The sequence below is a fragment of the Orcinus orca genome, chromosome 5 (genome assembly GCF_937001465.1).
Source record: "Orcinus orca chromosome 5, mOrcOrc1.1, whole genome shotgun sequence".
Taxonomy (NCBI): Eukaryota; Metazoa; Chordata; class Mammalia; order Artiodactyla; family Delphinidae; genus Orcinus; species Orcinus orca.
In genome coordinates, this window is record NC_064563.1 from 62,096,511 (window position 1) to 62,123,564 (window position 27,054).

A 27,054-nucleotide genomic window follows, 5' to 3' on the forward strand; every position below is an offset into this window, starting at 1 on the left:
ACCAACAAGGACCTACTGTGTAGCACAGGGAACGCTGCTCAATATTATGTAACAACCTAAATGGGAAAAGAATTTGAAAAAGAATAGGTACATGTATATGTATAACGGAATCACTTTGCTCTACACCTGAAAGTAACACAACATTGTTAACTATACTCCAATATAAAATAAAAAGTTAAAAAAAAAAAGGGGTTGCTTAAAGTTTGCAGAATTACCAGGTAGCCCAGTAACTTGGGCTACTCACATCTTGGGTCATTTCTAAAATATATACTTCTGGATATTAAGTTGCTCTGCTACAGACCAAGGTGAAATCTAGTTTTTATGTATGCATGCTTAATACATATTTCATCTATAAAAAGATTTGCAGTGTTTTTTGGGGGCATTGCCATTTCTGTATAAATTTGTTGAATTGATTTTTAAAATTAAATTGCATCTATAGTAGCTAAAACCTCCTCACTATAAAAGGACACTTTTTCTTCTTCAAAAAATAATATTCCTGGGCTTCCCTGGTGGCGCAGTTGTTGAGAGTCTGCCTGCCAATGCAGGGGACACGGGTTCGTGCCCCGATCCAGGAAGATCCCACAGGCCATGGAGTGGCTGGGCCTGTGAGCCATGGCCGCTGAGCCTGCGCGTCCAGAGCCTGTGCTCCGCAACGGGAGAGGCCACAACAGTGAGAGGCCCGCGTACCACAAAAATAATAATAATATTCCTGATCTTTATGCATTCTAAGACAGTGCTTTCACACAATTTAATGCTGAATACTCCATAATTTATTTCTCCTCCTGAAGATAGCACATTATTAACAGTTCTGTATTCCGAACAAACTGTTTCTTAAGTGACAGTTCATTTAATTTCCCATCTAACTAATCCTTGACACAGAATTGCTGGTCTCAGTTTTTAATCAACATGATATAACCAGGGTTCTACTTCCAGATGATGTAATTTTATCTCCAAACATAAGAACTTTGTTTTCACTAACCTCCATTTTCCTACTTTGGGCAAATGTAACATTTCTAACTCATCTTTTGAAATACGAAAAATAGCTTGGGGGAATACCCTCTGTTCCTTTAGCTTAGGAGATCTGGGGTTTGGACGTGAGTTAGGAATTACTGGTCCAAGGTTTATGGTTTAAGGTTAAAAATTTAAATCAGCAGATGACATACACCTGTGTTTGGGGACGGCTGAGATGCATGTATTTTTTTTCATTCCTGTGATCTTATAATGTAAGCATCTGTACAACCGTTGCTCTAAAGTGATATAAAGTCTCATCTTGCTGCTTGTTTATTAATTAAAGCATTAGCCTCAGAGGAATATGAGTGGACACTGGCTGGCTGCCTTCTTGGTTGCAGTGTTAAACAGAAAGTTCTGTGTAAGCATTTGGGAAAGATTCTGAACACGGTAGTCCTCTCTCCAATTTTAGCTGATGTGTTTTGCAGTTGCTGATGGAGAAAGTAAGTACAGCACCCTATAACTATGACAGGTTCCTTAGGTGGGTGCTATTTAGGAGACTATCTGGGGCTCCCTCTTATAAAGTTAGTTGTCAAGACTAGCCTTTGCTTCTGGGGTCCGAGGGGCAGCTCACAGCAAGAGCGAGAGCTTCCTGAAGGCGGGTCTGATTCTTGGTCAGTTTGATCTCTCTAGCCTTGTTTGGTGAGGGGCCGGAGGGGACACTCAGGTGATGACACTGACCCAGTGCCAACCAGGAAACATGTTATTTCTTTGATTTACTTCTTTGGTTCTTGTTTATTTATTTTGGCGGTGCCGTATGGCTTGCAGGATCTTAGTTCCCTGACTAGCGATTGAACCCGGACCACAGCAGTGAAAGCGCCAAGTCTTAACCACTGGACTGACAGGGAATTCCTTTTGGTTCTTATTTAGGCTTTTTGGTTTCTTTGAAGTAACTGCCTTATTCTAGAGCCTGACCTTTTTAAAAAATTATTTAAATATGCAAATATACACACACGTAGAGAGCAAAGTATAATGAGCCTCCATGTACCATCATGTAGCTTCAGCAGTCACCATTACTGCCAATGTGGTTTCATCAGTCCCTCCTGAACTCAATTTTTCCCTTCCCTTCCTCTCCTTTCCCCACAGTATTTTGACACAAAATCTAAGCATCATCCTTTCCCCCTGTAAATATTCAGTATGCACCTGTAACTAGAATACCTTCTTTTTTTTTTAAACATTAATATCATGTTGAAAGTTGCTTAAAGTGTTACAACAAAATGTATCAGCCAATACCCAGCCCATATATAGATTTTCCCCTGCAGTATCAAAGACATCTTTTCAGAGTCCCCCTCTTTTTACAAGCGATTGGTTTGTTGAAGGAGCCGGGTCATTTGCCCCAGGATTGCTCTAATGATTGCTTCCTTGAGGTATTGTTTAGCTTGTGTTTCTTACAAGCTGGAAGTTAGATCTGGAAGCTTCATTAGATTCAGGCTCATTTTTTTGATAACCTGATTTTCTATCAGACATGAAGCGAACATAGTAATAGTTGAACATGGGAATTAGTGAGACCTCCCCTCAGAAATCAGAGACGGAATAGGTGTGGGACATGGGTGCAGGCAGAGGCGTCAGCTGATGGTTAGGCATTAAGTGTGGGGAAGCCGAGTTTGAGATAAATCCAACCCAGCTGTGAGAGCCAGGAGCTGGTCTGCCGTGAGATGTGGGGAGGGAGAGGCAGCATCTCTCCGGTTAGGAAGCTTTTCAAATAACTTCTCAGTGACCATCAATTCTCAAGCTATAGCTTGTCTGTTGCACCAGGGATTAAGCAAGGTCAGTTGAGGGAAAACAAAGAACTGAAATGGGCACCGAGAGAGAAGAGGCTTGGGAGGGGAATGAATGAGGCTGGGCTGCTGTCCAAGTGGGGGGCTGAGTCTCTGGAGTTTTCACCAGAGTCTCCATTGAAACGTCTCCTCCCAGCTGTACAACCACGTGGTGGCACAGAGCAGCAACCAGCTTTTCAGAATCTGTTTTCAGCAAGTTAGTAAACTTTTCCAAGCAGCTGCTTTGATGGGGACTGGCAGCCACCTCAAGTTCCAAGCACAGCTTGTAAGAATTAACACCAGCAGCAGCAGGCAGTGAGTGTGTGCTTATGTGCGTGCCTACGCCGAAATGCACAACGCGAATAGATGTATTCCAAGCGGTGTCTCTGCACTGCCCAGAGTGGACATGTCATTGCTGGTCTGGCCTGTGATGTTGGCCCCAGGGGTGCGTGGGTTTGAAGAGGGCTTGCCCAGGGTCCAGACAGACTGTATACTCTTCACAGCAACTGGTAAGAGGGACTCAGGTACATCAGGGGTGAGAGCTGGGCACACGTGTGCAACAAGCAGTATTAGGACACAAGAGAAAGAGAAAGACGGATAAAGAGAGGCTGCGATTGACTTTTCTAGTTGTGTGATCCTGGGCCAGTTACTTAACTCCTCTTTGCCTCAGTTTGCCTCAGTTTGCCTCCAGTTTGCCTCAAGTGGAGAAAATAATAATAGTGATCACCTCATGAAGTTGGGTGATTTAAGTAAGACGCATGTATAAAGTGTTCAGAACTATGCCTGGCACCTAGTGAATATTCATCCAGGTACCTAGAATAGTGTCTGACATTTTATAACACTCGGTAAATTTCTATTGAATGAATGACTAAGTGTTAGTCATTATGCAAATGTAAGGCATTAGTTTTGCATGCGTGTGTTGGCTGATACCATGTAGATATACATCGGCATTGTGATTGGGGAAAGTTACAAACTTTTACATTCCTTTCGGGAGGTGTATGTGTGGGTAGTTAAGCTGATCATCAGTTATAAATTGGTCTTCACTTAGCCCTAGAAGCACATCTGAAGCCTCGTGTGTGTGTGTAAGCTGGTCATTTATGTACAGGTTCCAAGCCCTCAGATGCTGCCACTTTGGGGAGTTCTTCTCCCAGAGCTGTCAGCACTGTTTCAAGTCCTCTGCAGTGTTCCCTAACGTTTGTTATAGATACGTGTTGTCTCTCCTCACGCCCCCACCCCGCCGTTGTCTGTCAGCTCTTGGAGGGCAGAACCCCCGATGTGTTCTACATGAAGGAGGTGGTTGGGAAATGCTGGATGCCTAGGTCAGATATATTTTCAGCAGGACAGGAAAATTCACCTGAGTTTTATTAGAAACGTTGCTTAGAACACGTGTGTTGGAGAGATTTTATATGTAGAGCTGCCCTGTGGCGGCAGGGAGATAGCTGTTGGAGTTTTCCCATCACCTGTTGCATCTGACTGTGATTGTGCACACCTGTCGTGGCCTCTAGACCCTGGGCATTGACCCTGGTGTCCAGATCTCAAAGAAGTGTGAGACAAGGCCTCCGCCTGCCAAGGACTGCAGTCAGGCGGAGGAGACAGGCCAGAGAGGGCTGAAAGTTAAAGGAAGTAGGAGGCATGTTGTGCTATGTGCTCAGTGATGGCCCAGAGAGCAAGTTCTCTGGACTTCAGAGGAGGGGGAGGTGGCCTGGAAGCTGAGCCTGTGGAGATTTTGAGAAGTGGGTGCACCTTTGCAGAGAGCACATGAGTTACTTCTGCTTGATTGGCAAGGGGAGGTTCGTCTCACTGAGACGTGCTGTGCTACAGCTGCCGCTCTGGCTTTGCTGCCGAGAGCCTGGGATCGGGATCAGAACCTGAGGTTCATTCTGGTTCTGCTGGCTGCATAGTAATCTGGTCGTAAGACCACTTTCAGTTGACAGACCTTTGTGGCACTTCTCTGCAGTTCTCAGTTTCCTTAGCTGCAAAATGAGGAAGATGGTAGAACCTTCTTCACGGGGTTACTGTGAGTATTAAACGAGGTGACACGTAGCACCATTATTAGATGGAGACAGCTTTATCCTGAGCCCACCTCTGTCTTTAAAGGTGATGTGGATCTTCCACTCTGCCTCTTCGGAGTATCCCAGGCAGAGTGCCTGGATTTCCTGCAGAGTACAGCATTAAAAAGCCCAGTTCAGGGCTTCCCTGGTGGCACAGTGGTTGAGGGTCCGCCTGCCGATGCAGGGGACACGGGTTCGAGCCCCGGTCCGGGAAGATCCCACACGCCGTGGCGGCTGGGCCCGTGAGCCATGGCCGCTGAGCCTGCGCGTCCGGAGCCTGTGCTCCGCGACGGGAGAGGTCACAACAGTGAGAGGCCCACGTACCGCAAAAAAAAAAAGCCCAGTTCACATTAAAGCCAGTTTAAAGCTTCTCCCGCTACCAAGCTCGGGAGGCTTGGAAACCAGCAGTGTAGAAGGGTCGGCGTCGGCATCCTCCGGTCTTTGTTTGTCCTTGCTCCACCTCTTTGCCTCCTCCCACCCCCTCTGGCCCCTCCAGAGTCAAGGATCAAGGGTTGGGGGGATTGGAGACAAGGCAGAGCCTTTGCCTGAGCTGGTGCGTTTGCTCCCTCTTGGCTGCCATGAGTCTTCTATCATGGCCGGCCTTTTTGTGGGGGGCACATTAGTGGTTCTTCACAGATGCCCTCCACCCCTGCTTGTCCCCTCAGGGACCTCCACAGGGACCTTTTATCTGATGCCCTCCCCGATGACCTCTTTAACCCCCCCTCTCCCCCCCACCTCTGCCCGAGTCTCCTCAGCTGCCCTCCCATCATCTTATGCAGTGTCCTTCCTGGGGGAGCCTGGCTGCCTTCTGAGCTGTCCTTTTAGCCCCCGGGGAAGGTCACACGTCCTCGTCAGCCAAAGTTGTCCTTGCTTTTCCCATCCTGGCAGCTGCAGGCAGCCGCCTTCAGCTTCTCCAGGTGAGGGCAAGCTCCTGGGAGCTCCACGAGCCCGGCAGCTCTGCAGTGGTTGCCTGGGGTGTTGCAGAACCATTTCCTTTACTTTTTCTCCTGTTCCCTTAGGGGCGGCGGGGGGGACAGGAGATGCTGTAGACCTCTCCTCTCCTTTAACTTCCTTCAGAGGAAGTCAACAGGAAGAGCCCCATCCTGTTCTCATGTCAGGCTCATAGCACAGTGCTTGGTACATAATCAACATCCAGTGCATGCTGGCCGCTATCACTATTTAGCTAACGGGGGCTTCAGTTTTCTTATCTGAAATCGGGGCTAATATTAATCCCCACCCTGCTGCCCATTTAGTGCTGCTAATGTGTATGAAAGTATTGTGAGTTGGTTTTATTTTTATTTTTTAGCCTCAACAGAATGGGATCTCACCACGCATGTTTAAGGCCTTTGTGAGCAGGAGCCACCCGGAATTCTCCTCCAACAGACAGCAGGATGCCCAGGAATTTTTCTTGCACCTGGTGAATCTAGTAGAGGTAAGTCAGTCTTCAGAAATGCTCAGAAGGGTTGTCAGAAGTGTGCCCACCCCTGCGTGCAGTCCCTGCTGGTGTGACTGGAATGCTCCGCCCCTCCACTCCCCACCTAAGTTTTTCCCTGGCCAGGCTGCTTCAGAGTCGGCGTCTTTGGGCCTTTCTCTGCTCGGACTGCTTGATGTAGTTGCCCCTTGTGCCCGGCCTCCTGGGCGCTTGTGGGACTCTCTGTTCTCCTCCTAATTTGAACGTGTTCTGGGAGTGTTTATCCATTATTTCATTTGCCTTTTTTGTTTTTTGTCTCTGTGATAAGCTCCTTCAGAGTTCCATGTGGTATTTGGTGTCCTCCTGCCATCACTCTGAGATGGTCACTCGGCTCAAAGCAGAGTCGACTCACATTAATAAATGCTGTGGTTTTTTAAAGGCCACTGAGAATTCATGATTAAAGGCTTTTTTCCCCTCTCTTAAAAAATAACTACTTTTTTCTTGATGACGGATGTGTTCCTTGTGGAAACATAGGCACAAAGGAGAAAATCAAAACCTCCCATGCTACCTGCTCCCACAAACAAGCAGTGCTGACATTTTGGTGTCTGACCCTTCCCCCCAGGCATTTTCCAGGTGCTATCCATTTTCTACGTGTTGGTTTGTGAGCAGTGTTTTTCACTTAACCTGTTGTGAACGTTTTGCCACGTCATCACCTACTGGAATATAGCATGATTTCTTTTTTATTTCTGTATAATTTACATTAGTGCCTTTATATAATCATATCATACATGGCTTAATTTTTCCAGGGCAGTCCTTGATTTTTTTTTTTCCCTTTCTCTTTAGTTGGGCTTCCACATCTCCTTTCTTCTAATTCTTTCTAGGTCAGTCCCTCTGACATGACTTTTAACGGCTGCATAATATTAATTCACATGATGAACTATATTTAACCAATCTCCCATTTTTGGACTTTAGGTAACTACCAGTCTTTTCCTGTACTCTGGTGAACTGGCATGCCCAGGGGGAGCGTTTAGTAACACCAGATCTTTACACCAGCTTTATATTTGATTCTGTGCTAATTTTTATTCATGGCTTAATATCCACAAATTTACTAACTTATTATAATCCAACCTTCAGAGGAACCGCATTGGCTCAGAAAACCCAAGTGATGTTTTTCGGTTTTTGGTGGAAGAACGTATTCAGTGCTGTCAGACCCGAAAAGTCCGCTACACGGAGAGGGTGGATTACCTGATGCAGTTACCTGTGGCCATGGAGGCGGCAACCAACAAGGGTAACGTTCTAAAGTGGGAAATGAGCAGTGTGCTTCTTCACACGTGAAAACCCTCAAGTCAGCGATACTGCAGTTCAGTCTCTGCGAAGTCATATCAGGAGCAGACCCAGCCCGGACGGTGTCTGGTTTGCATGTCTCTTTTCATCTTTTCCTCAGTCCCCATGTGACTTTCTTTTGACATTTGTGTGGAGGGCTTATGGAGGGAACCTACTTCAGTGCCTATAAATTTGACCGACTGGTTGGTTTAGAGGCAGCTTAATTTAGAGGAAATTATTTGTAATATTATCACTCACAAGTTGTGTGGAAAGTCTGAGGGGAGTGATCAGAACTGCATGTTATTTTTTGTTTTGTTTTGTTTGTTTGTTTTTTGGCGGTACGTGGGCCTCCCACTGCCGCGACCTCTCCCGCTGCGGAGCACAGGCTCCGGACGCGCAGGCCCAGCGGCCATGGCCCACGGGCCCAGCCGCTCCGTGGCATATGGGATCCTCCCGGACCGGGGCATGAACCCGCGTCCGCCGCATCGGCAGGCGGACTCCCAACCACTGTGCCACCAGGGAAGCCCCAGAACTGCATGGTTGTTTTTTGGGTTTTTTTCGCGGTATGTGGGCCTCTCACTGCCGTGGCCTCTCCCGTTGCAGAGCACAGGCTCCGGACGCGCAGGCTCAGCGGCCATGGCCCACGGGCCCAGCCACTCCGCGGCATGTGGGATCCTCCCGGACCGGGGCATGAACCCGCGTCCCCCGCATCGGCAGGCGGACTCCCAACCACTGCGCCACCAGGGAAGCCCCAGAGCTGCATGTTTTGATGTGAGACATTCAAGCAGAGAGAGGCCTCTTAAAAATAATCCAGCTTTGGCATCCGAGTAAGATGCCTGTTGTGGGAGATAAAGTGTGGCAGGGCTCTTTGTGGGGCGAGGCTCCTTGGAAGGGTCTCTGGACCTTGGAAACAGGAGGAAGGTGGGGGGACCTCAGGGGAAGGTTCCTTCAGTCAGTCTGATCTGGTTCTTCCCAAGCAGAATAGATGAATGGTATTTCTTAGAATTAACGTCTTAGAAGCAGAAAAAGGAGAAATATCTGCTGGATTGCTTATTTCCTGTGAACTGGTCATTTTTGTAAGGTTTAATGACTCCCTGCCTGGCGTTTTTCCTTTTTTTGTTTGTTTGTTTGAGGTGTAGTTACTTTATTGTGTTAATTGGAAAATGGTGATTACGGTGATTTTAAGATGAAATGATTTCCATTTTCTATAAACTCATGCAGCTTTTGACCAGTTTTTAAATTCTTATTCATTATACAAAGTAGAAATGGGGGTGGGGGTGCCTGTGGTTTGTTTCCTTTTTAGCACTAGGCTTAATTGCTGTCTCTTGCCTACCTTGGGGATACTCACATATTGTGCTCAGTTCTATGATCCTAACTCAGAATTTATGAGTGGTAAATCTCCTTTTTTTTTTCCAGAAAGGAGACTTAAAATTTAGTCTCAGGAAATTGATTGCTGGGAACACCTAATGCTAGCATCCTAGATAGAAGTCCATCATAAACTGATTTTGGACTGGGGAATGAACTGTAAAAGCATATTCAGATGTGTTTAAGAAAACACAAAGGTATATCAGTGTGTCTAAAACCTGATAAATCAGAAGGGATTTTTTTTGTAACAAAAGAAATTCCCAGAAAGGTCCATTTGAAATCTATATAAAATTTTGACTACAGGTAGTTTCCAAGAGCAGATCTGCTGACTCTTGGGAAGTTCACGGTACACTCACTTCTTTTTCCCTTGGTGTGTAACCATTTGAGCAGGGATAGTGCAGAAAGGCCTTCTGGTTGGCCGCTCTGCTCTCTGCAGTGTCGGGTAACGCCAACACGAAGTTGTCTTGGCAGTGCTGGGTAGGATCATGGGCTGGGTGCCTTGGATAACTGCGGTCCTTATAGTTCATCCTGCTCTTTGGCCTGCACCCTCCATGACCTCTAATCATAGTGAAGGGCCGGGAAGAGGTGAGCCCTTGGATTTCTTTCAGTGTGAAATTCTCTGGTGTGAAGACTTTGTGATTAGAGGGTGGTATTGGGATCAAACCAGCCTTGACCTCTGGACAAATGAAAGTCCAGGTTTGCGGATCACTTAACAGCACATGCGTGGTCTGAACCTCTCACCTGGGCTGGAGTTCACAGTTCCCTCCCGTCAGTCTCAAAGGGGAACAGGCAAAAAATTATGAATGGCTCGCTGCATCCTGGCAGTGCCACTCTAAACAGGATTTCAGCAGGCTCCTCTGGCTCTGTGGAGGGCAGCAAGTAAGCAATCCTGCCCCACCCCAGAAACCTTCAGTGAAGATGGTTCATTGTTCAGGGGGGTCTTCTTCATTTCACGAAATTAAGTGATTGCAAAGTCATTCATTTGCTCTTTTATTCAGATGAACTGATCGCCTATGAACTAACGAGAAGGGAAGCAGAAGCAAACAGAAGACCCCTTCCCGAGCTGGTTCGTGCCAAGATACCATTTAGTGCCTGCCTTCAGGCCTTTTCTGAACCAGAAAACGTTGATGATTTCTGGAGCAGCGCCCTACAAGCAAAGTCTGCGGGTGTGAAGTAAGTGTGTGCGCGCTTGTGTGGTGGCAGTAGGATAAGGAGGGGGCCTTGAGAGGTGGGGACCGGGTTAGGGGAGGGTTGGGGGGCATCGTACAGGTCTGCATGCTTGCTCATGTGTGGCAAGATGGGATTATGATTTGCACAACACTAGTTGTTGTAGACCTCACTTGTGTGAGACCTGTCCAGTAAAACAGGCTTGTTGTAATCTGTATCATGTGCAAGGGAATGCTTTTTTTTTTTTAAGCCAGGTTGTAGTTTATCCCTTATAGGGAATTTGCGTTTTCTTTTCATTTTTTTTTTTGTCGAGGGTATAGCCAAGAACCCTCCCCATCCATGGCAAGATGATATTAATGAAGAAATTAGAAAAATACTTACGATAGTCTTAAGTATTTATACTCCACTGTGATAGATTTTTGATTCCAAAATGAAAGATTTGGCTTAGAACTTGGTGGCTGTGTGTACCTGCCTGGAGATCCGGGGTCTCAGGGCATCTCAAAGTGGACATCAGGGCTCCTGAGCATTGTTCCAATGAGCTGCCCAGGATGTGGTCAGGAGATGTTCTGTTTCTATATTGTGAGCCTTATTGTCAGGTACATTAAAAAAAATTTTTTTTTCTCCACTTGACACCTTAATTGATTTAATACAGTCAAGTCTTTGCCGGCACACTTCATATAGCTGGAGAAAGAGTATTTACAGTGGCCTAAAAAGGGGGAAGGTCTAAAAGTTAGGCTCTGGTAGTCTTACTACTTCTAGATATTCTTCAGCCATTTTTCCTCTAGGCTATGCCTGAGCTCTTGTTGATGTGAAGGGCAGGGAAGCATGGACGAGCTACTGCTGGCTGTTTTTATCACAACTTCAAGTAGCAGTCAAACCTGAATTACTTATTCTGTGTGACAGCCATCTCTCAGGATGCCTCTGTTTCAGATGACGACTTCATGTGTTAAAAATGGGAAAACAAGAATTTATTTCAAGAGCTTAAAAAAAGCTATATTTTCTTACAATAATTTCCTTTAAAAGTTTCTTCATATCTAAATGAGATTAATAATAGTTCAATTATCCATTATCCATTGTGGGGTAAGTTTTCATCCGAGGACTGCTCAGTTTTGGAGTGTGTGTGTGTGTGTGCGCGTGTGTATGTTTGTGTGTGTCCTTGAAGATAACAGTTGGTGAGCTGGCATGTTAAATGTTTGAGATTCTCTTCACTACAACTTGGACACATCTTTGGGCAGTTAGAAAGCTACACACTATGTTATATTAGTGGTGGAAACAACTTTTTTCTTTCAACTTTTTGAAATATATACAACATTGTGTGACTTTGTGTACAGCGTGTTGATTTTTATTTATGTTTTCCTAAATTTAATTATTGACAGTAGGCTGAAGATTCTTCAAACATCCTTTTCTCTTTGTGCTTTAATTCTGATACTGTATGGGGTGGAAGTGATCGGGGGCTTTCTAGGCTTAGAAAGCCCCCAGCATCACGTGTGAGCTGCAGAGTGGTCTTCATTGGCCTGTCCACTTGGTCACCCTTTTGTGCTCTTCAGTAAAGTGGTGGCGAGTCTTCCCTAAGGCCCAGAGAGTATGTCACTCTCTGGGCCTTAGGGAAGGCGCCTTCTCATCACTAGGAAAAGGCCCATCTTTAAAGTGGAGCTAGGAGGTGTTAGCTTTCCACAGAGACAGTTTCTGATCCCTGGGAGATCTGGATTCTTCTCCTGTGTCCACTTCCCAGCTTGCGTTCTATCCTGGGGCAAAGTCGCCACCCAATTCCTTCTTACACCTGAGTGGAGGAATAATGCGTGCTGACTTGATTTTCTCCTCAAATGCTACAAAATATTTAGTTGTAGGCAGTGCTAACATAATTAACCTAGAATCCTTGAGGAGGGGTCTCTGTTTTCTCTAAGCCTTAACAGTAGATATTAAATTTTCTCTGTCTTTTGCATACACACATGCTCTTATGGTTAAATGTTTTAGGGTAACAAAGCAACGACCATTATGGCACATTTATTATTCCCGGTTATGTGCTAAGTGCCTCCCATCAGTTATCACTTAAATCCTCTTAGAATTGCTACGAGGTAGGTGCATTATTCTCCCTATTTTACAGACGAGGAAATAAAAGAAGTAATTGGCCACTAAGTGGCAGACTTGGAATGCATTCAAGTTCAAAGTTTAAACTCTTAATCCTTGTGTTGTACACTGCCCGCATATTTCTTATCGTGCTTGCTTATGTTTGTATCTTTATAATCCTTGTATAGCCTTGTTTATTCCTTATTATACCTTATCATGTTTCAAATAATAGTTTTGGGGAAACCAGTTCAGTGGATTCCTAAAAGATCTTTTTTTCTTGTTTTTTCTTATTGCCAATAGTATAGACATTATCTCCTTATTATGTTAATTTGGGGCCTTGAATTTTTCTTGTGTTAGACCCAGAGTCTGAAAGGCCAGGAAGAGGCAAAAGATGTCCTCTTGGTAGATCTTGGGTCAGTATGGACCAGACATAAAGAGCCTTCCCTTAATTAGTCCTGAACAGACAGTGACTGGGAAGAATATTAGTGTTTGGAAATTTTATTCACCCAGCAAATATTATTGCTCATCTAGTATATTCTGGGCAATGAATTGAACAAGACCCTCAAGCAGCTCATGGATTAAGGGTCAACAGGGAGAGATTTTGTCTTGACCTTTATCATTTATGAAGAGAAAAGCACGGTGTGGGGTTCCACAGCACAAGCTTTAGGTAGACTGGCAGCGTTGGAATCCTCAGCATAGAACTTATTGGTATGTGACCTTGGCCAAGTGACCTCACCTCCATAAGCCTCTTTCCTTATATGTAAACTGGGAATAATAAAATAACTTTCTTTATAGGGTTGAGGTGAGGATTAAGACAGATAAGCTACATAAAATGCTTTGTACAGTGTCTGGCGGAGTAAATATATACTGTAATTGTTACTACATTACTTTTTTTTTTGCCTTGGATTGTACAATTTGACTGTGGTTGATTATCATGTTTTCAACATATTTAGTGGAAAGGATAGAATTGTATTTTTTTAGCGAGCAGGTTTTCAATAAAATAGTCAATTTCAGGGAGAGGGACAGTTTATATATATTTAAGGCTTTCATAATGTTTTTGCCTGAATTGTAATAAGTGAACAATTGTTATATTTTAAATAATAATAAGTTGTCAATAGATAAAGTATTGTTGTCAGGCACTTAGGACATAAAGTTCTAAGCACTTTATGTCCTAACTCAGTTCCCGTAACAATTCTTTGAGGTAAATTTGCTCTGTGTCTGTCTAGACCTTTTTGAATGATTTATATTCTAATGGTATTTATTAAATACATAACTTTTCAAGAAAAATTTTAATTCCAGGAATGATTTTAGGAATAAGGGTAAGTGGTGTATAACTTTGCTGGATTGAACAAACTTGATATCCCAAGCCTCTAATGAATGAATGCCAAGTATTCATTTAGATTGAACACATTTATATTGAGCAGTCGTCACTACATGTGTGATTCAGCTTAAGACCCTATAGAGGTTACAAAGATGAATAAGGAATGTTTACCTATTAGGGTAAATGTAATGTGGGCACCATCTAACCTGCTTTCTGGTACTCTTAGGTTGGTAGCTACCCATAACAAAGTGATGTGTTAAATTATCCCTCGCCAGTCCCCCCAGCTGACCAGCCTCGAGTTTCCTCCACTGCCTCCCACCCCATGGTATTACCGGCTGATTCCTCAACCAGATACTGACTGCAGAGCAACTGCAAGAGGGCTCCTGAACCACAGTTTGGAAATCATTGATTTACTGAGGACTTTTGGTTGATTTCACTATTATATATTTTCCAGTTTTTAAGTGAATGTGGTAAGAGGAAGGGGTCAGAGAGGACATTTTTACAGTGGTTGAAAATACCAGATGGAGTTTCTTGGTTTTTGGTGAAACTGAGGATTCATCTATATTTAAGAATGATAATGTATTGATATTACTGCTTCTCAGAAGATAGGAAAACCTAATTAGAAGTAATGTATAATTTCTGGAAAGTGAGGCAGGCTAATGATAGTTCAGCTCCTGGTTTTTGAAGAACTCCTTTATATTATTGCCTGTACCCTTCTATCCTCCTTGTGATGGAGAATTTGAGATCCAGAGAGGGTAAGTGACTTGCCTGTGGCAAAATACAGATCAGTGACAAACCAGGTCAGTGTCCAGGGCCTCGTGGATTCTAGCTCTTTCATGACAAAATAATAATCATGCTGATTCCTTAGATATACACAGCACAGTCTTGTGTGCCAGGTGGTTTCATGTCATTTCATGAACATTGCAAAGCCCTGGCAGGTAGAAATTATTAATAAATCTATTTTGTAAATGTGAAGATGAAGCTTCAAAAAGGGTCCAATTTGGAGTGAATTAAGTAGCATCCAAGCCTTTTGACACTTTTTGGACAGTCCTCTGCCCCTGAACCGTGGCTTCTCTTGTACACTAGGGGGCAGCAATGCATTAGCGTTGTTTTCTGAATTCTGGGAAGATGCATGTCACATAGAAGGCAGTGACTAGATTTGAAAAGTAGAGTTTGTAAGGAGCATGTTCTAGAATCTTTTATTTTAAAAGGTACCTATAGTATCTGTCTACAGCTGATTTTCTTTTTTCCATATACCTACTGTACCCACGTTGACACTTAAATGGAAATGGTCGTTATAAACAAGATAATAAATGTGGAGAGAATGAGCTGGAACCGGGGCATGAATTTGGTGTATAAGTTATAGTTTGTGCATAAAATTGTCAAACTCACGTTCAGGCAATTAAGCATTCCTGAAAGTCTGATGTGAAACTTAAGACATTGACCATATATATTAATTTTTTAATTTAAAGCCCAGATTTAGATATATACACACACCTTTAGGATCCATGTGGCCATGGATTTTAGATGCAGTAGTATTTTAATGAGGCCCTGGCATTTCCAATAGTCAGCCTCAACCAAATTTCCAATAAACCCTCCTCATGGAAACTCTGTGCTACCAGATACTCTTAGTGGGAGCAGGTTGGGTGTGTGTCAGGATTGCTCAGGGAGCTTTTTCAAACCTACACAAACACAATGCACAGGTGCCCACACACACCTACAAATACATATAGTAAATTCTAGCAAGGGTTTTAGAAGAAAACAAATGTTTATGGTTGAAAACCACTTTTCAGAAATATAAAATGCCACAGCAAAGTAAAAGTAATAATTTTGCAACGTGCCCAAAATCCTCAGGGACAACATGGTCCTTGTTAAACATTTTCTTCTTGTGAAAAGGCCAGGATGAACGGTGAGGTGGTGAGTGTGTGTCCACTCAGGTGTGTGTGCGTGTTCCTCCTCATCAGTGCAGCCACTGGAACTGCGGGGTGTGCCTCAGACACAGCTTTTGATGCTTCGTGAACTGTATTCATAATTTTTATTGCCTTGTTTCATTGATCTAATCCCCTTGTGTTTCCCAGAACATCTCGCTTTGCCTCATTCCCTGAATACTTGGTAGTGCAGATAAAGAAGTTCACTTTTGGTCTTGACTGGGTTCCCAAAAAATTTGGTAGGTATCTTTTGCATGCTTTTGCTTGTAACATCAAATTAGCTATTTAAAAAACATGGCATGTGAAAGAGCCCATGTGGCTGGCTGCCAGAAACAGTTTCATTTCATTCTTTTTCCGTGATTCCCACTTTTCTCTTTTGAAAGATAAGAATATATGATAAGCACTGATAGTAAAAAAAAAAAAAAAAATTATTGCCACATGCTAACCCATCCCTCTAATAATGGGTTCTGGAATGACCAGATTCTAAGAGTGAAAACAGGAGCCTCACGTTATCAAACCATGCTTCTCAAACTTGAACAGATCTTGGTAAAATGCAGGTGCTGATTCAGCAGGTCTGGGGGTGGGAGGGCCCAGGAGTGCTTTATTCTAATACGTTCCCAGGTGATGCTGATGCTGCTGGTCCGAAAACCACGCTTGGAGGTGCAAGTAATTGAAAATATACTCTCTTCTTAGCATCTCGCCTCTGCCTCTGAAGCAGGCAGGTGTGGCTAATGACATTTGCTTAAGTCATACGCATTTTGTTAATAATAACATGAGTATAGTCAGTTGTATTAAAAAGTCAAGAAAGGGACGTGACTTTGGCTGAAGTGGGCTTTCTTCTTGCTAATCTTAAAGGCCCTTGACCATTGTTAGAGGTTAGCTTTCCAGACAATGCAGAGGAACATTTTCTCCATCATCTCGATTGAATATCAAGGTGTTCCTAGGCTGTCCTCAGGGCCGTGGAAGGATGTACAGTTTTACCCTCTGATTTCTCAAGCAAGTACTTCAGACTGTTTGCCAGTCTTTTAAAGTTTTTATGTTTTTGAGCACTTAAAAAACAACAATCAGTCCCTATGCTGGTTAATTAAGCACTCATCTGCTCATCTGAAGGCGATAAGTAAAAAGAATGTAAAGTCGAGGGAGTGATTTCCCAGAAACCTCTGGCACTAACAGTTTGCATAGCACTTGTTTCCACGTGGCATTATGCAGCGTGTGAGCCTGTAGTTTATCCTGCTTTTCCTGGTGGAATAATTTTGTGGGCAGGGAGGAGGGCAGAGGGCAGGCTGCTTGTCACTCAGCCTTTCCTCCTTGGACCTGAGAGAGAAAACTGACTTCTCAAGACTTTGAACTGCTTTGGAAACAGTTTTCTTATTTTTCTTTGTCCTTCGAATATCGGTAAAGGATAAAAAACTCAGATCAGATTTCACAGTCTTGCTGAAATTAAAGCAGCCTCAAAGTTTTCTTTAATGAACCTGAAATTTTCTGTTGAGGAACAGTTCTATTGATTTTGTTGGTCAGACATTGTGTTTGATTTCGCTGTCTGCTGAGATTTAAATTTTTTTTTAACTAAGCCTTTTCTTTGGGTGGTGGTTTTAAAAATAGGATTTACATACCTAGCATCATAATTGGTTTTGGGGATAGTATTTTCAGGTTCTGTTTGCAAGCCCGAGAGGCATGTCCTCTGCCAACATTTGAACCCATTTTCCACTAGGACCATATCCGAATGTGTGCAGTTATAAATCTCAACGGGTTGTTAGACTGATACATTTTGTATTTGAGTAAGTCAACACAATGACAACTGGGCTGAGAAGTTAAAAAAAAAATGTTCCTCAAGACGAATACATTTGAGGTTCAATTAATTTCTTTAAAGCTTCATTCTTTATTACCTTAGGTAGAATAATCACAGTACCCATCATGATCTGAGAAAAGGCATAAACTACAGGTTGCAAACTCAGATACCTAATAAGGACAGGGTGATCATGTAAATAAAAGAAGTAGGCTGGGTGTAGGAAACAGGTAGCGATAGCAGTCTTGGTCTTCCTTGGGTGTTCCCATTTTGCATGAAGACGTGGATTAGGAAAACATTTCTCTGCCATAAGAATCAGAATAGCACAAATATGATGCTCAGGGTCGTGGGAGTGGTGGGTCTGTGACGGGCAGGGAGGGTACACGGTGCCCTAGGGTGGGAGCTAAAGATCAGCCCCAGGCGGTTGTTGCCGTGTGAGACTCCGCTACAGGTGTTTGTTTTTCAAAATGAGTTGGAAATCTGGACTTCTGAATTACATTTTCCAATTTAAAAATTGGAATTTGTTGCCAACATTTTAAAAACATCAAGCAGAAAGTGTCTACAAGTGTTCTATGGGCTCCCAGTTTTCAACCTCTGGTTTCCCTCGTTTGTTCTTGTTCAGTGTGAAACCCTGCCTCTGTGTTTCCCCTGACTCTGCATTAAAATCCTATCAGTCTCAGTGAGTCTTCTGGTCCCGTGATTTACTCCAGGGAACTGTAAAGCATCCCTTGGCTCTGCCTAGACACTTGTGCATAGAGTTAATGGTGTTGGATTTAGGAGGTGATTGTGGGTATTTGGAGAGCCCAGTGAATATAATCTCTCTCGTTTTGCAGATGTTTCTATTGATATGCCAGACCTACTTGATATCAACCATCTCCGAGCCAGGGGGTTACAGCCAGGAGAGGAGGAACTTCCGGACATCAGCCCCCCCGTAGTTATTCCTGATGACTCAAAAGGTACCATCTTCTGCTAGGAGGACCTTCTCGACCCCTCCCCACTCCTGTGCTGGAATGGTCCCTTTTCTTCCACCATTCCCTTGTCCCTTCCTGTGTTGCAACCCACTGTGGACACACAGAAGTGAAGCCTGGCTGCAACTGTAAGCTTACAGTAGTCATGGGAAGAGGCACAGAGACCCATCGTGAGTGGTCGAAATGGGCCCGTGGAAATCACTGGCAGCAGAGGGCAGCAAATCTCCAGAAAGTTTTTAGGTTACGTTGCCTCTGACTTTGCCTCCCTCCCTGCCTCCCTCTTTCCCCTAATGGGCCTGTGGGGAAGAGAAGGGGTGTGTTTTCAGTGGGCTCTTCGTCTGGGGGAGCTGTATCCTTGGAGTACCTTTAGAGAACCGAAAAGGGAAATTCAACCGTGTGTGTTGGTTTTAAAAATCTTGCCCCTGTCTCACCTTCCCATCTTTGTCACTGCTTCATAGCAAGGGAGCGGTTTGGGTTTCTCTTACTCTCTGAACCTTAAAGTAGTCCTTGTTCAAAATACTTAACTTTTAAAGGGAAAAGGACATGCAAAAAATGATTGCCTTTGTGAGTCCAAAAGCAGTGTGGAGAAATCTTGGTTTCATTACTAGCTCAGTTATTCTGGTGAAATCACTTTCATTCTGGCTTTGTTTGCCCACCTGTTTACTGTTCACCTTTGTAATGAGTTAATTAGGTACATTAGCTAATAGTGCCAGATGGCTGGGGGCCCTGCCACCACAGGATTTCCATCAGCTGAGCAGTGTATATTATTGGTGACCATGTTGGGGTAAGGTGAATCCAGGAGGAGCAAGCTAGGATTCAGCGTCGGCACCTGTGTTACATTATTCTCTAAATGCTAAATTACAGAGGACGGAGAGCAGGGAAGGGGCCTGTAGGTGGGGCAGCCTGGGTTATGTGGGGTACAGGTGGTTCATTAAAGAGGTTCTAGAAAGAAGAGATCAGTCTTGAGTGTCAGAGAAATACAAGATGGTTTATTACCATTGCTCCTGCTTTCTCTCAGTTCAGTAACAGTCCTTGGTTTATAATTATACAGAGTTCTTAGAAGTACAGGGAGAGAAATTATTTAGTTCAATAAGATGATAAGCAGAGCGTCTTGTTTATCTGCTCTAAATGCCTGAAACCTGGTATTCTCCCTCCTTCCTGGAATGACTTTATGTCGTGCAGGCTGGGGTGGTCTGACGGGGGGACGGAGGGGCTGACAACAGTGTGGGATCTCAAGGGGGGGCGGTGGTGAGCAAGTGCTCCGGAGTAACTCTTTTTCTTTCTCCAGAACACTTTGCCGTGGTTTGGTCTCACTTCCCTCCCTGTCCTTTAATTTCCAGATCGCCTGATGAACCAGTTGATAGACCGTATGTATCTTTTATGTTTTTTTCTGTGTCCTACTGTTGTTACCGGTCTAACTCATTTATCTGTGGGATTCAGTAAAGGGGCATTGTTCTGTACCTGTGTATGTGTAGCTTTTCCGGGTGGGCACAGTCCTTGGTCTGCAAGTTGAGGTAACAGCAAATCTAAACCAGTGACATGGTGATTAGGTGGCCCTGTGGTTCAGGAGAGTGAACATTAGTGTGAGAGCGAAGCAGCCCTGAGCTGGAATCTCAGCTCTGCCATTTGTGACTGTGTGATCTAGAATCATTAACTTAACTTCTCTGAGCCTCAGTTTCCTCGTGTGTGAACGGGGGATAATGATGCCATTTCTTCCCTCTTTGGCCCCGAGTAGGCCTCCTTCTGCAGTGATGGCACAGTGGCCTGTCACTTTTCCACTCCTGCTTCTGGACACATAATGAAGGTCTACCACGGACAGGACGTGGTAGTGTTAATTCTCTTAAGGGTGTTAGTTCCATCTGATTGTTTGTCAATTTTGTAGTCGTTTAGTTCTTGTAATTACCTGTGAGAGTTGATACTCTTGATTTTCTAAAGAACATGAAAAAAATAAACTATTTATAGTGAATATTTAGATATTAATTAGCAGGAAGGAGGCGTGTGTAACACAAAATACTCTGAATCTTTTTGTCTACAAAGCCTTTCTGGAGACACTGTTGTTAATGTAGAAGTTCAAGTGTTTTACTTTGCAAACGCTTTACGTGATTGATCACATGGCTTAGACCTCCCTATTTCCTTTCTGGGGCCAATTTTGATTTGCTGATTGCTGGGAAAGGCTGTTAGGGTCAGCGAGCGTCATGGGCGAACCATTGCCTCTGTAAATAATCTGATTGTAATGATAACAATATTTTTGAATGGTTACCATGAGTCATGTTGAGTTTATTACTCCATAAATTCTTTCAACTGTATTTAACTGTACTATTAATACAAAGCCCAGATTCTTGTTTGAATGTCACGGTAAGAAGGGCAGAGTAGGTGACCTTTTATAGAGGATAAAACTGAGACCTAGGAAAGTTCAGAGACCCAAGAGCTAGGACCAGAGCCAGGGCTAGGCATCAAGCATGCTTTTCATGTCACTCGACCTTTTCTGGAATGTGAGGAGTTTCGATGCCCCTGACCCTGCAGAGAGCCGGCCTCCAGGATCTTGCCCCAGGGGAGGTGATGGGTGGTTGGAACTGTGTCAGAGCCTGTGTGACAGTGAGCATTCAGCCATTTTCCATTTTCCCCCTGATCTAAGCCTGCTGTCTTATCAGCAATAACCTATGTTCAGCAGGAGAAAACAGTATTATCTTGGGTTAATTTACATTTATATCCTACCTTTCTCAGATATTTAAAAGGAATAACTTTGATTATTTTCTTATTCTAAAGTGAAAAGATATGTAGAAATTATGGATTGGTGAAAACAGTCATCTCTGGTTTCATCTATAACCACTATTAACATTTGGCATCTGTCCTTCTACTGTTCTTTGCCTGTGCCTGGCTCACTGTATTTTCCCCAAAATGCAATTATACATTTTCAATTTAATATACTATTATATACATGCATACATTTATTAAGCTGCATTACTTTAACTGCATTCTGGGGAACAGGGTCTTTTACAAGGTGTTGAAAAGTATTCTGTAGAAAGAGTTTCATAGTTTCTTTACCACAGGAGTCTTTTTTGTTGTTGTTACTAAAATTTTAAAATATTTTTAATATTTTATTTGACTGAAGTATAGTTGATTTACAATGTGTTAGTTTCAGGTGTATAGCACAGTGATTCAGTTATACATATATATATACACATATATATATATTCTTTTTTTAGATTCTTTTATAGGCTACTGTAAAATATTGAGTATAGTTCCCTGTGCTATACAGTAGGTCCTGGTTGGTTATCTGTTTTATATATAGTAGTGTGTATGTGTTAATCCCAACCTACTGCAGGAGTCTTTATTATAGGACTTTAGAATTTTCACTACATTAATGCACACTGTGAATTTCTAGAGGGAATTGAGAATGCAGGTTTAAAAAACTTATTTGACCATGGAAGTCCCTTGTTTTGTGGTTAGTAATTACATCTCTCTTAGAACACTAGGATTCTCTAGAACACATTTGGGGAATCACTGCTGTCCTACATCATTGCTTTCTTAAAATTTTATCTTGATAGGATGTTTTGTCTATCCTCTTGAGAGAGAACTTTGGTAAATACATTTTCAGTACAATTTTTGTAGAACAGATGTCTCTGTTCTTCAGTTCTTCTACTGATTGCTGTCTTTGGCAGAGTTTTCAGTAGATTACAGACCTCAGGGCATGGAAAATATAAGGGGTATGTTTTGTGTTCCTGTTCCCTCCCCACCTTTGGTATAATTTGAGAGCACTTTGTAGGTGTGTATGTGTACACACACACGGACATACATACACACCCATGTACAAGTATACGTATGCATACAAGCATGTATATGTGTGCATACACATACAGATCTATATTTATGTCTGTGTATCGATAAACACACACCTCTACCAATATCTGTATATTGTTAAAAGAAAACAAAATCTGTGTCTAAACCGAAGTTAGGTTTGTAAAGCAATCTTTTTTAGTATCTTAAATATATACAATTAACAAACACATTCTTCTGTCATAACATTGGGCTCTCCATTTCTCAGAGCTGATTACATTCTTTGATTGCTAATATATCTAAAAGCCTGCTATAACCTTCTGTGAGATTTAAGGAATAGGCTTTTTGGCCTGTAGATAATGCTTTTCTCTTCAAATTTCAGCAGTCCATAGGAGAGGCTGCTGTAGTGGTCTTGAGAGTGATGTAAGAGACTGAAATGGTTCTGGGAATACACTAGATCTCCCCATAGGAAATTAGAGAGTTGTTTTTCAGTGCTTGGATTGTTCAGGTAATTACCATGGTTCCTATTTAGGTCAAAGATTAAAACTCAGCTCAAATAGCTTAATATTTGGATGGCTTAAAACAAAACACAGTTAAACCACCATGTACATATTAAACAAAATAGCCCGTTCTTTGGGTAGCATGTGGATAAGGGGCGAAGAGAAGCTAAGACAAGAAGAAATAGGGTTGACTTTTTTACACCAGAATATCCTGTGTGCTCTGTAGCATCAGACATCGATGAGTCATCGGTGATGCAGCTGGCCGAGATGGGTTTCCCTCTGGAAGCGTGTCGGAAGGCTGTGTATTTTACTGGAAATATGGGAGCCGAAGTGGCCTTCAACTGGATCATTGTTCACATGGAAGAGCCAGGTAGGTGGTCAGAAAATGGGATGGCTTTGGAATCTGATGTGATCCTCAGTGATGTTAACCCTTGGTCCTACTGCGTCCTCTGGATGTGTCCCAGAAAATGACCTTTCAGCTCATAATCTGCTGCATGAGGCTGGGGGATGGTTATTTTGCCCATGTAGCAAAGTCACAATCTTTGTCTTTCCTCCTTTTTTAAATAATAGCTTTGTTGAGATTAATTCCCCCTTTTAAATTGTATAATTCAGTAGCAAAAAGACCATTGGAAAGATATGGGATAAACTTTTAGCTATGAGGAGGACTTGAGATAGAAAAATGTGCATGAAGAAATAGGGGCTGTTTAGTTAGCTTTTACTTTTATCCACTTTATTAAGCTGTAATTCACATACCATATAATTTCCTCATTGAAAGTGTACATTTCAGTGTTTTGTTTTAGTAGATTCGCAGAGTGGTGCCACCATCACCAGTTAATTTCCAAAAAGAAATTCTGTACACGATAGCAGTCCCTTTCGCATTTCCCCTGCTCTCTCCAGCCCCCGACAATCACTAGCCTACTTTCCGGCTCTGTGGATTTGCCTGTTACGGATGTTTCATATAAATGTAATCATACAGTATGAGATCTTTTGTTTTTGGCTTCTATCACTTAGCATAATGCTTTCAAGGTTCATCTATGTTGTGGCATGTATTGGTACTTCATTCCTTTTTACGGCTGAATAATAGTCTGTTGTATGGATATACTATATTTTATTTATCCTTTCATCTGTTGGTAGACATTTGGGTTGTTTCCACTTTTTGGCTATTATGAATAATGCTGCTATAAACATTTTGTGTACAAATTTTTATGTGGACATGTTTTCATTTGTTTTGAGTGGAATTGCTGTGTCATATAGTAACTCCACATTCGACTTTCTTAGAAACCACCAAATTGTTTTCAACAGTGGCTGTACAACATTCCCATCAGCAATGTATGAGGGTTCCAGTTTCTCCACATCCTCACCAACCCTCGTTGTTATTATTTTTATTATACCCAATCCATTGGATGAGAAGTGGTATCTCATTGTCGTTTTGATTTGCATTTCCCTAATGGCTAATGATGAACATCTTTTCATATGCTTATTGGCCATTTATGTATCTTTGAAGAAATGTCTCTTCAAATTCTTTGCCCATTTTTAATGAGGTTATTTGTATTGATGAATTCTAAGAGCTCTGGATACAGGCACCTTATCAGATATATGATTTGCAAATATTTTCTCCCATTGTGTGGGCTGTCTTTTCACTTTGATAGTGTCCTTTAAGCACAAAAGTTTTTAATTTTGATGAAGTCCAATTTGTTTGTTTTTTTCTTTTGTCACTTGTGCTTTTGGTGTACCTGAGAAACCATTGCCTAACCCAAGGTCACAGAGATTTTCTCATATGCTTTCTTCTAAGAGTTCTGTAGTTTTAGCTCTGACATTTAGGTCAATGATCCATTTGGAGTTAATTTTTACATATGGTATAAGGTAGGGGTCCAATTTTATTTCTTTTGCATGTGGATATGTAGTTGTCCCAGTACTATTTGTTGAAAAGACTGTCCTTTCCCCTTTGAATGGTCTTGGTAGCCTTGTTGAAAATCAGTTGACCATAGGTATGTGGGTTTATATCTGAACTCTCAATTCTATTTGATTGGTCTGTTGATCTATATGTTTACCCTTATGCCAGTACCAGACTGTCTTGATTATTTTAACTTTAGGTCTTTTTTCTTCTTAGCTCTAAAATGTTGTTTATTTCAAGACCCCCCATAAAAGAAAAGGGCCTGAGTGTGACTATTTTCCCCAGATTTTGCCGAGCCGCTGACCATGCCGGGTTACGGAGGAGCAGCTTCTGCTGCAGCCTCTGCTGGGCTGGATAACCAACCTCCGGAGGAAACTGTAGCTCTCATTACCTCCATGGGATTCCATCGAAATCTGGCTCTTCAGGCGCTACGAGCAACGGTAAGCCTGGGAGACTGTATGTGAACACCTTCTTCTTGTTGGGGGTAGTTTGTGTTTTGTCAGTAGAGACTGAAACTTTCCAATGTCCTTTGATCGTTTTGAATCATGTCTGTCTCATGCCATACCCCACCACGCCCCACAAAGATTTGAGTGTAGTATATATAAAGCTAAAATAAATGATTGAGGGAATCATACAGAGATTTTAAGAATAAGGAGATATTTTAAAAAGGAGGGAGATAATACACTGGGGGCAAGTTGACCCAGCTGAAAGAAACTCTGTATCATCTTAATATTTATAAGCATGAGGTCAGAGACTTGACTTGGAGCTTGCTTGTGGCCTTAGAGCAAAGAGGGATGCTTGAGATTCTGTGTTCAATAAGGCAGTTCTTTTGGAGAAATGGTGCTTTTTTGATACCAAGACCTTGGAGCAATGTCTCGCAAAAGTCCTCATAGAGAAGTCTCCTTGGAATTCTCTGCTTTTGTTTCTCTCTACAGAGAGAGCGTTTTTCAGGTATTTGTGAAGTCCTGATATTATCAGGAAAGAAGGGACCAGGAAACGGGAGGGTAGACAGAACTGTTCCTTTTGCAGTGCAGATATCTGTTTAGTATTGAGAGAGGAAAGTACTTTTTTTTTTCACACCATAATCCATTTTTGAGTGGATATCTGCTCCTAATTCCTTCTTGCTTATCCTTACTGGTTGCCTGCTGAGGTCCCTTGCTGAGGTCACAGCGGCTCTCTCCTGGTTCCGGGCAGTGTGGCTGGAAAAATTTGTTTCCCTTTAAAATGCTTGAAATGTCTCAACCAGAGTTTGTTGTGTGCGGGGGTACTTGCTTATGCCCCAGTTATTTTACTTGCTAGACTGTTTAATTGGAGATTCTAACTACATCTAAACAAATTCTTTAACTCACCAAGTGATACCACAAAGGGAGAAGACAGAAATGTTTTTATGATCCATTGATTTGAATTACATGGAGTTCAGTTTAAAACAATGTAACTTAACTAACCGGTGTCGTCATCATTAATCAAGGCATCAGTCTTGTCTCTACTGCAGTTCAACCACTTTGCCAACAGTTAGGAGAGGAGCTCTGACACAGTACTCATGTTGGCTTCCCTCTACCCTGCATGGTTATCTGTACAAAATACAGTTGGTAGAGAAGATAGCGTGTGCGATTCGTGTGGCTTTGGAAAAGGCTACGCTGAAACAGATGCCTTTCTCTTTGGCATTTTGCCTCCCATCATTATCAGCATCAGCCCACAGAAATGCCGAGCTAAGACTGATAGGGGCTTTGCAGTGCCGACCTGCTGCTGTGAGCTGTTTTCCAGCGAATCCAGTTACAGACTTCGGTTGGGAGACTTGCAGAATGTCCACGGAAAGTGTGTTTCATATGCAGGGTCAGAGCTTCTTACTCAGAGGCACTTAGGACTAATGAATTCAAGCCTCCTGTCCTATCTGCTTGACATCCTGGTTCAAACGGTCAGGATATAATGAGGCCCCGGGACTGCTTACATTGTAAGAATGTTTTGTTTTATTAGAATAGTAACCTGGAAAGAGCACTGGATTGGATCTTTAGCCACCCTGAGTTTGAGGAGGACAGTGACTTTGTGATCGAGATGGAGAATAACGCCAACGCGAACATTATTTCTGAAGCCAAGCCTGAAGGACCTAGAGTCAAGGATGGATCTGGAAGTAAGTTCTCGACTTAGCGATTGTCTGAGCAGTCGTGATTGTACATTCGGTTCGTGCCCTTCCCTCCCACTCCCGAATATTAAAACCTTTGCCATCATTTAAAAGTTAGCACAGATCCCAGCTTCTCATAAGTGGTGCACTTGGCCACTTTGCATAGGCCAGGGTGATCTGAGGAAGTCTTGGGCGGACTCAGTCATGTCACCTGGTAGTGTGTGTGCCTCAGTTTAGTGCCAGCTCTGACTCTGTCTATCATCTGAGGTGAAATTTCATCGTGGACCATGCACGTTTTTGTCCAAAAGAGAGCATTTATTTTCGTGGTGGTATTTTTGAGGAGTTGAAAAGCAGTCTTATAACCTTGACCCTATCGTTGCTCATGATCATTTTCTGAAGGGCTGTCAGGATGGCAGGAAGAGGTGCCATAGGCCCATGGGGAGCCTTCCATCAGCGAACACTTACATATGTCACTCTGTGCCGACTAGGGCTCTAAGCACTTTACCTAAGCACTCATTTAATCCTCACCACACCCATTTTACAGGTGAGAAAACAGAGGCATAGAAAGATGAGGTAACCTTGGCCAAGGTCACATAGCTCTTCAGAGGTGGA

General features: G+C 42.9%; 1 protein-coding gene across 3 annotated transcripts in view; it reads left to right on the plus strand.

Annotated features, from left to right (window-relative positions):
- USP13 (ubiquitin specific peptidase 13) overlaps positions 1-27,054 on the plus strand; it is a 119,573-nt gene that overhangs the window by 68,138 nt on the left and 24,381 nt on the right. For all 3 annotated transcript variants that reach the window (XR_007477706.1, XM_004270498.3, XM_049710647.1), the window contains exons 11-19: positions 6,123-6,248; positions 7,362-7,515; positions 9,914-10,088; positions 15,549-15,637; positions 18,018-18,140; positions 19,493-19,519; positions 22,656-22,799; positions 24,609-24,763; positions 26,298-26,451. Coding sequence is in view for 2 of the 3 variants with exons in the window: in XM_004270498.3 (XP_004270546.1) it covers positions 6,123-6,248; positions 7,362-7,515; positions 9,914-10,088; positions 15,549-15,637; positions 18,018-18,140; positions 19,493-19,519; positions 22,656-22,799; positions 24,609-24,763; positions 26,298-26,451 (1,147 nt within the window). In the remaining variant the exon portion in view is untranslated. The remainder of the gene's footprint in view (positions 1-6,122; positions 6,249-7,361; positions 7,516-9,913; positions 10,089-15,548; positions 15,638-18,017; positions 18,141-19,492; positions 19,520-22,655; positions 22,800-24,608; positions 24,764-26,297; positions 26,452-27,054) is intronic.